The sequence below is a fragment of the Streptopelia decaocto genome (genome assembly GCF_964273445.1).
Source record: "Streptopelia decaocto genome assembly, chromosome: 20".
NCBI classification, from domain to species: Eukaryota; Metazoa; Chordata; class Aves; order Columbiformes; family Columbidae; genus Streptopelia; species Streptopelia decaocto.
The window spans coordinates 5,666,079-5,674,358 of record NC_138675.1 but is presented as its reverse complement, the minus strand read 5'-3'; the positions used below and the strand labels follow the sequence as shown (position 1 = coordinate 5,674,358).

Genomic DNA, 8,280 nt, shown 5'->3' with positions numbered 1-8,280 from the left:
CGGGCGGAAGCGGAAGTCACGCGACCCGCGGGTGACGCGCTCCCGGAAGGCGCCGGCGGCGCCGCGCAGGCTCCGCCTCGCCGGGCCGCCATCTTGGCTGGAGCCGCGCTCGCCGCAGCGGGAGGTGTAGGGGTCCGGGCCTGCCCTGCCCGCTCCTCTGGCTCCTGCGGCGCTCCCGCCCTCTCCCCGCTTCCTCCCTCCTTCCCTCGGCCTCCCGGAGCGGGCGGGTGAGGCGGTGCGGCGGCGGAGGGGCCTGCGCGAGCAGGGAGAGGTGAGCGGGGCCTGGAGCGGCGGGGCGAGCGCCTGAGGGAGCTCAGGGGGGGTTGTGGGAAGGGTGTCACCCGCCCTCTGTCCCCTCCTTGAGGACACCGTTCAGCTGCCCGAAGGCCGGCGGGTTCTTTCCTTTCTTCTAGGAAATTGTGTCGTCGAAATAGGGGGCCCCGGGCCGCGCGTTCTGTAAATGCTGCCGGTTGTTTTCCACCTTTAAGATACAAAAGTGCTTTCAGATGGGGTTTGGGTTGGGGTTCAAACCCCCGTGACGAAGTGCTGGGAAATATTTTGATGTGTTTTTGCGGCCCGTAGCGAGGGGCGTTATTGCGAGGCCTCAGAACAAACGTATTACATTAAAAAAGATGTGATTCAGTCCGTGTTTTAAAGTTAAAGCTGACTTTTTCAGAGAAAAAAATGATTCATTTTATGATTTTAAGGCCTGTGACTTAAAAACGTGCGAATTCTTTCAAGGAAAAATACTGTAGGAGTATAACAATAATTTACAGACATTTTGACAAGAGCCAGATTAAACGCGTTTGTTTTGAGTAGTGTCTGAATACTTGACCACATACAATTGTTGCTTGTGGTTTAAATGTTATTTCTTTAATAAGGTGTACTTGGCTGTGTGTTTGAAATAAAGAAACAGTAAGAGTTATAGGCATTTAACACACTTTTTGTATCAAATGCTGCTGTCATATTGTGAGCATTGTCTTGCCTCTTCATACAAGCCGTTTGTAAAATCTTTCCTCCTTGTTCTTGCCTGAATTTCCCTGTTTACAGCAAAGTCACTGGCTCAGTTTCTCTGGGGAAAGTGAGTTAAGTAGCAGCTGTTAATTGGTGTGTGTTCTGTAGGTGCATTGTGAGGGATGTTTTGTCTCCAAAGCAGCATTGGGATTTCCTTTCTTCACACTGACTTGTCTCATTTGGGATGAGGTCTTTGTTTGCCTGGAAGAGAATAATCTGGCTTAGAAGTTCCATTCTGTAACCTCAACTGACTCTTAGGCAGCAGAGCTAATGTAAAATCCTTCACCTCAAATAAGGTTATTGTGGGTTTTTTTGTTTGTTATTTATTTCAAATAACTAGACATGTAGAAACAGCAAATAAATTAAAATCACGGGTGTATTTACATAATAGATATTCAGACTGAATAGGGAAATTAATTACTCAAAAAGTATAAGCCCTTTAAAACAGTGTCATAATGATGTGTGCAGGACTGGTTATTCAGGGTTCAAGTGGGTTCTATAATGCAGCGCATTTTCACAATGGCGATTCACTGTAGTATATGAACAGCAGTGGTCTGGAAGGAGTATTTTCCATGGGAGGAGTGTGTTGTTTAAGATTTTGCATGTTTCTTGCCACTCAAAAGTTATGGTAACTTAATTTACAGTTAAAAAACACTTTGTAAAATAGATTTTGCAAAAATCTGCAGCTGTGTTCAATGAACCATAGTAGCTCTGCATCTCTTACAATTCTATTGAAATGGTGTTTATATATATATATTATTTTTTTTTTAAACTAGATGAGCAACAACAGTAATAAGAGAGCACCAACGACAGCGACCCAGAGACTTAAACAAGACTACCTGCGAATTAAGAAAGATCCAGTGCCTTATATCTGTGCAGAGCCCCTCCCATCCAACATCCTGGAATGGTAAGAATTGGAAGGAACTGTTCGCTTGCTTGTGGAGAGAACGAGATTTTCCAGGTCTGCAGGTCCGACTCCCTCACTCCTACAGATTGTGTGGGAATTTGGGTCTGGGAGAATTGTGAAACTTTTGCTGAAGTGCTCCTGAATCTTCATTTTTCTAGAGAATTTGAAGCCTGATTGTATGCTGACTTTCATACTGTTTAAATTTCTTTGTCCTAGGCACTATGTTGTACGGGGACCTGAAATGACTCCTTATGAAGGTAAAAGTTGGCATGCAGCAAAAGCGTGCCTGTGCTTTATGTTGGGATTGGCATGCCCGAGTAATTGTGTGTCTATTTGAATGGGTAAAATAGAACTGCTGTAAATAGCTCTAAAAGCTGTTAGTGCAGTTTCCAAGCTGTCCCTGAATTGGGTGATAGTTTGTTGAAAAGAGGTAGTGGTACCACTGTTAGTAATTGTTCTGTTATCAAGGATTCTAACAAACCTACATTTAGGTTAAACTGAAGACAGATAACTTCCTATTAAGTGATTGCTAAAGGTCTTGGAGCAGATAACTCACTTTAGATAGTGTGTGACAGTCAAAGACAACTTAAAAAATCCCATTTTTGTTAGCACCTAATGTTCTTGGTGAACGGAGACGTTTATTCTCTTTATGGATTTCTCTGGAGAAAGTGAGGAATGTAAAAGTCTGATTAATTTGTTGTAGTCACATATTTCAGTGTCATTTTGAGCCTCTCACAAAATGCTTTTTGAAATTGGATTCTTCATAGGATTGTATTTGTAGTTACTTGTGTTTCTAAAACTAATCCATTTGTATTAAATACACTTTGGCTGGTGTTCCTTAAATGTGTTACGGACTTGGCAACAGAAAGTGCTGTTTGTAATATGCATGTGAGAGAATTGCCTCCAAAGTGAAACTACTGTAGTTGTGGATCATTATTCCTGTGTTTTAGAGGCACAAGATAATGAGCTTGATCTCTTTAGTGTGAGGGGGAGAAGGAGAGAATTAAAGGGTTTTATTTGGCCCATTTTGAGTAGCAGCTTAGGACTTTATCTTCATGCAAAATAAGTAATTCATCTCTTTATGTAATGCAGGTGGCTATTATCATGGGAAACTAATATTCCCCAGAGAATTTCCTTTTAAACCTCCTAGTATTTATATGATTACACCTAATGGAAGGTTTAAGTGTAATACAAGGTAAGGATTTTCTTCTAACACTTCAGCAATTAACACCATTTTATCAATATGTATAATGTGTAGTCATTCTAACCGCAAAACTAAACCCTGCTGTCTGTTCTTATCCCTTTGAAGGTTGTGTCTTTCAATCACCGATTTCCACCCAGACACTTGGAATCCGGCTTGGTCAGTCTCAACGATCTTGACAGGCCTTCTTAGTTTTATGGTGGAAAAGGGCCCCACACTGGGCAGCATAGAGACGTCTGAGTTCACAGTAAGCGCCAGCACGGCACCCACCTTTCGGCAGCTTAAGGAATGTTAAACAGGACCTCAAAGTTAAACCAGCAGCAGCAGCTGGTGTTTTGGTGTCTCAGAAATGAATATGTTGTTGCCTGCTACAGGTGATAGGCAGATGAATCGAATCATTTTTGTGTAGTGTATGAATGGGGAGAGGATCTCTTAGAGAATTTTAAATCTCTTTTAGTAAACAGTATGGTTAGGACTTACTTTCTCTCTCCGTCCTTCCTCTGGAAGTGTCTGCCAAGCAGGCACATTAGTACAGAATGCTAAGCCCACAAGTGAAGAATGGAGAAGATAATTTAGGTCTAGAAATTTCTGTTGTAGTGAATGATATTCACAAGTATGAAATGTTAGAAACTAAGTTGGCTAGTGGTTTGCACTGTTCTTGTGGGAAATAATCAGCTGATGAATTAAAGCATATTAACTTTGTTTGTATGCAACTGCTAATAACTTTTTTTCCTCCACAGAAAAGACAGCTCGCTGCACAAAGCTTAGCATTTAACTTAAAAGATAAAGTCTTCTGTGAGCTCTTCCCTGAAGTGGTGGAGGTAAGGGAAGTCATCTGTGCAATGATTTGGTTTTCTGTTTTTCCGTTGCTCTGTGTAGATCTGTATACTAATTGTTTAGGACTGTTCTCAGACAATGGCTACTTTTGTCAATCTTGAAAGCCTTTTAAAAGGTGCTTTTGCTACATGTAGGAGTTAAAAACTTGAATCTTGAAATGGAATTCTTTTTCTGCCACACAAAGATCTCATTGTATAGGGAATCAAATGTGTATTTAGGATTGGTATCACAGCCTTGACTGAGCTGCGTGTGCAGCAAACGTGGTTGTGGTCCCAATATTTTAGAATTAGATATTGTGTTTTCTTGAGTTTGAGTATGCCAGAAAATCAGAAATATTTTCTGCAGTACAGTTTTACTGGTACCTAAGTGACTGGGAAACTCTGAAGGCAATAATAGATACCTGCTGTTGTGTTCCATGCACTGGCAGATTTTTAACGTGTAATACTTAACAGTCCTAATCCTTCTAAGCTTCCGTGATTGCTTTCTTCATTGTTTTAATACCTTGTGTTAAAAACAAGCTGGACATGCAAGACTTTTGATGGAAGAATTTCTTATTTCTGACAAAAGGCTTCTCAGAAAACGTGCATGTGAACTACAAAAATACTTGGCCAGATGATTGTTAATGTCAACTACTGAAGTAGGTCACTTTGGAAGGAGCTGGGGAGTCTGTACAGCTGTGTGTAATGCGGTTAATTTAGTTTAAAAGACACTGCAGTATGAAGAAGAGTACCATAGCCTTTCCCTATTCTGAAATCTTTTCAAAACATGCAGTAGCTTCATGACTTTTGCTTCCAACCATTCAGTTGTTTTTTTTTCCTTTCTCCAGGAAATCAAACAAAAACAGAAAGCACAAGAAGAGCTCAGTAACAGACCCCCATCCCTCCCTTTGCCAGATGTTGTCCCTGATGGGGAAGCACACTACGGGCAGAACGGAATCCCCCTTCTTAACGGGCACGTACCCTTGGCACCTGCCAACCATCCGGGCCTCCAACAGGCCAACCGTAACCATGGACTTTTAGGCGGAGCTTTGGCGAACTTGTTCGTTATAGTTGGTTTTGCAGCCTTTGCCTACACAGTCAAGTATGTACTGAGAAGCATAGCGCAAGAATGAGGAGGATGATGGTAAAAGAAATCCAAGACCAAATTAGTGGTAGTTGCAGAATGAGTGGGACTCTTTGGGCACCTGACTGACACTGGGATAATAAATACTTGTTTTACCAAGTTGCAGGTAAAACATTGGTTGGCTCATGGGTTATTTTTGAGAAATGAAATAGTTTGGATTAGTCAGAAAACTAAAAGAAGTTCTGCTCACAGATTCTCTTGTCCTCGCTGCTGTCTACTAGTGGCTCACAAACAAGTCAAAGCATTATTGATGAGACGCTAACATTTCTAGTGCTTTGATTTTTATAGCAGTCCTCCATCTGTTATTTGAAATTTGAAAATCTTGAGGAAATAAGGCTTTTTACTTCATTGAACAATTTTTAAAATTTCACAACTTACGCATATCGTATTTTATTTTCATTAGTACGGGTGTTGAAACGATTCAAGTAGAGGTTTCATGTGGACTTGGTAAGGGTTTGGTTCATGTGAACGTTGATGCTACAGAAGATTGCTGGTTTCTTTTTTAAAATAGAATGAACATCGTCGCATATCTAGTCAGTAGTGATTAGATGAGTGGGAAGATAACACCCTGTGTGTTAAATGTCTTGTCTAAATTGTCATAATGTAATTGAAGGTTTTATTTGGGCTGCAAGAAGTGCAGTTGTCAGCCTTTAGGAATGATTAGCAAGAAAAAGCATTTGAATCAGTCTGTAGTGGGGATGCCCGTATCCCGTATCGATTTGGGTTTGTTCACTTGCAGATTTCCGTTCTGAGAGATGTGATATTTGAAAGCTGTAATACTTAATTTTGATCACAAGGTGCCACTGTTGAAAATAATAATAAAACTGCACACACCAATGGAGAGTTGATTGTGTCTTCAGAAAATCTTCTCTGGATTTCTTGGACTTTGGTAAATGAAGTGACCCTAGCCCTTGGGAAGAGAAAGAGAGTCTGAAAAACAAACCAGCCTAATCAGAGTCAGCTGAATTAATATGAAGTGTCACTAGTTGAAGTAGACCCTTAAAATCACTTGTTCTTGCTTACTTGAAGATTTGCATAAACTTAAGCCTCCATCACCACCAAAAGCCAAACCCCAAACCCTTCTAATTCACCTGAGATTCTAGAAGCTTTTTGCTTTTAGGTGTAAGTTCACCACCATTCCCCTTCAGACGACTGATGACTGAAATTCCTGTTTGTTGATGGTATTACAGGACTATGGGTAAATACTAGAGCTCCTCGGGTAGTTCAGAAGTCTGAAATTACTTTTTTAACCAAGTTTGTTTGATTTCCCCTCCCTGCATAATTTTATCCAAATGCTTTATTTCATCAGAGGCAAACTTACTGTGCCTTCTATGAGTGACAGGGATGCCTGGTCATCTGGGAAGAACATGCTCGCTGTTCGTGGCACAACAAACTGTCAGAGGTGATAGTGGCGTAAAAAGCTCTGCAAATAACTGCATAGTCTTATTTGAAGTATTGTTAAGAGCCCAAATAAATATTACCTCATGTATCTAAGAATTTTTTTGAAACTCTTTTATTTTCCCTTTCAGATTTGTTCTCTCTGCGTGTTCTCGGTATCTCGAATTATAAGGAAAACGTACTGTTAACCCATGAGCCATGCAGCTTAGAGCAGCAGTAAATGTGACCAATTCTCTGCAATAGGTAGGAATTACCCAAACTAGCAGAACAGCTCTTTACTAAAGAAATCTTAAAGCAGTTCTTCCTGAGATAAGGAAGGGAAGGAGGAGGTGGGGTGTGAGGATGGAATTTGGAAAAGGCTGGATTTTAAAATGTATTTATAAGTCTTTGATTTTTTTCTTTTTTGTGATTTTTACCAAATCTTATTTATAACTATTTTTAATTTACCTCGTGTATGTGCTTAATCAGCTCTTTGAAAAAAAGAAACACCAATGTATCTGTGTAGAAGCAGTTGGGTTCTGTCAGTCTGGGGCTGTGCTGGGTAGCAAGGGGGAGATATCTTCCCTGCACTGATGGGATTTTTGGGATGGCTTGTCAGACTGATAGTTTTTTTTTTCAAAGCATATGGACCTGTTGCTGAGGCTGTTCTGCCTCATAGATCTCAGTATCATTGAGTCATGTTTGTTCTCACAATGCCTTTTATTACCATTGACGTCGCCTACAGACAGGAGCTTATAATTGGTTGTCTGTGTCTGTCTTCTGACAAAGTTCTTTTAGCCACATAAAGGCAAAGGCAAGGAGACCTTGGGCACGGTGTGTTTGCATCTTTTGTGAAATGTACCTAACCAAGGCAAAAGAACTAGTAAAACACTGAGATGTTGAATAAAAGGCATTTTATTATGTGACAAGAAATTGGCCTTAAGCTACACCCAAGTATTTGAACGGGGGGGTCTCTTGTTTTTAGTAAGTGCCACGATTGGAAACAAATAATGTTGGTTAAACCCTGGACATGCTGCATCTTTTCTGAGGATTGGTTGTATTTAAAAAACAAACCAGACTTCCAATTGCTGTTTCTCTTCAGTAGCCTGGATTCAGAGAAAGACGTGACAGTCGTTTCGGGTGCTGTTTGTTGGACGCGAGGAGCAATCGCTGAATCCTTACACCTATGGCTTACGCAATTTTGATACATCTCCTTGCCTTTGGTAACAGAAGATTATTCCCTTTTGTGTAGGTTTTACTGTTTCGTGTTAAAAGCATTTTTAATAGTATGCAGTATCTGATCTTTTTGTTACCAAAGTCATTCGCTGGAGTAAACCATTCTTTGCCATGCAAAAATATTCTCATGCCCTGAAGCAGTGCGTTAATTAATGTAATAAAACTAAACGCTGCCCCTCAGTATATGATATTGGAACAAATGTCTGGCCCTTCACTCTCATGCTGCCATTCTATGGATTTCTGTAAGGTGGTTGTCACAGGCAGCAGGGAGTTTTTGCAGCTTCAATCAGAAGACATCTCAGTGGTCGCCTTTAAAGATCTCTTGAGTCTTAAATCCAGGGTTTGTGTGTAGCCGTAACTTTTCTCCCCCTAAGATTTCAAGGTCACGGAAGTTCCTTTACTTCAAGCATGTACTGAGGAGTAGAAATGACTGCATTGTAAAGTTGTTTGTTCATAATAAACGTTCATGATAAAATTTATACTTTCTGCGGGACTGTTTTTGGGAAAGGAATCACTGGGAAGAAATCTAACTGGATATTTGTGGACTAGAAAGCAAATTATGGCTAAACTGCTCCCCCACCTCCAG

The 8,280-nt window shown here is 40.8% G+C and overlaps 1 protein-coding gene across 2 annotated transcripts; it reads left to right on the top strand.

Moving 5' to 3' along the window:
• Positions 1-62: 62 nt before the first annotated feature.
• UBE2J2 (ubiquitin conjugating enzyme E2 J2) lies at positions 63-8,173 on the top strand. Of its 2 annotated transcripts, none has more exons than XM_082069721.1 (7): positions 63-271; positions 1,791-1,921; positions 2,138-2,178; positions 3,014-3,116; positions 3,231-3,369; positions 3,863-3,943; positions 4,786-8,173. In XM_082069721.1, the coding sequence occupies exons 2-7, from the start codon at positions 1,791-1,793 to the stop codon at positions 5,068-5,070; spliced, it is 780 nt and encodes a 259-aa protein (XP_081925847.1). In that variant the 5' UTR covers positions 63-271; the 3' UTR covers positions 5,071-8,173. The 2 variants fall into 2 exon arrangements, with proteins under 2 accessions (XP_081925847.1, XP_081925848.1); XM_082069722.1 differs by lacking the exon at positions 63-271 and adding an exon at positions 393-496.
• Positions 8,174-8,280: the final 107 nt, after the last annotated feature.

Excerpts from the sequence above, each read along its gene's own strand:
- UBE2J2 (XM_082069721.1), top strand. The coding sequence starts at position 1,791 with ATGAGCAACAACAGTAATAAGAGAGCACCAACGACAGCGACCCAGAGA. Across the intron at positions 1,922-2,137 it reads CCATCCAACATCCTGGAATG|GCACTATGTTGTACGGGGAC; the intron begins GTAAGAATTGGA and ends TCTTTGTCCTAG. Across the intron at positions 2,179-3,013 it reads TGAAATGACTCCTTATGAAG|GTGGCTATTATCATGGGAAA; the intron begins GTAAAAGTTGGC and ends TATGTAATGCAG.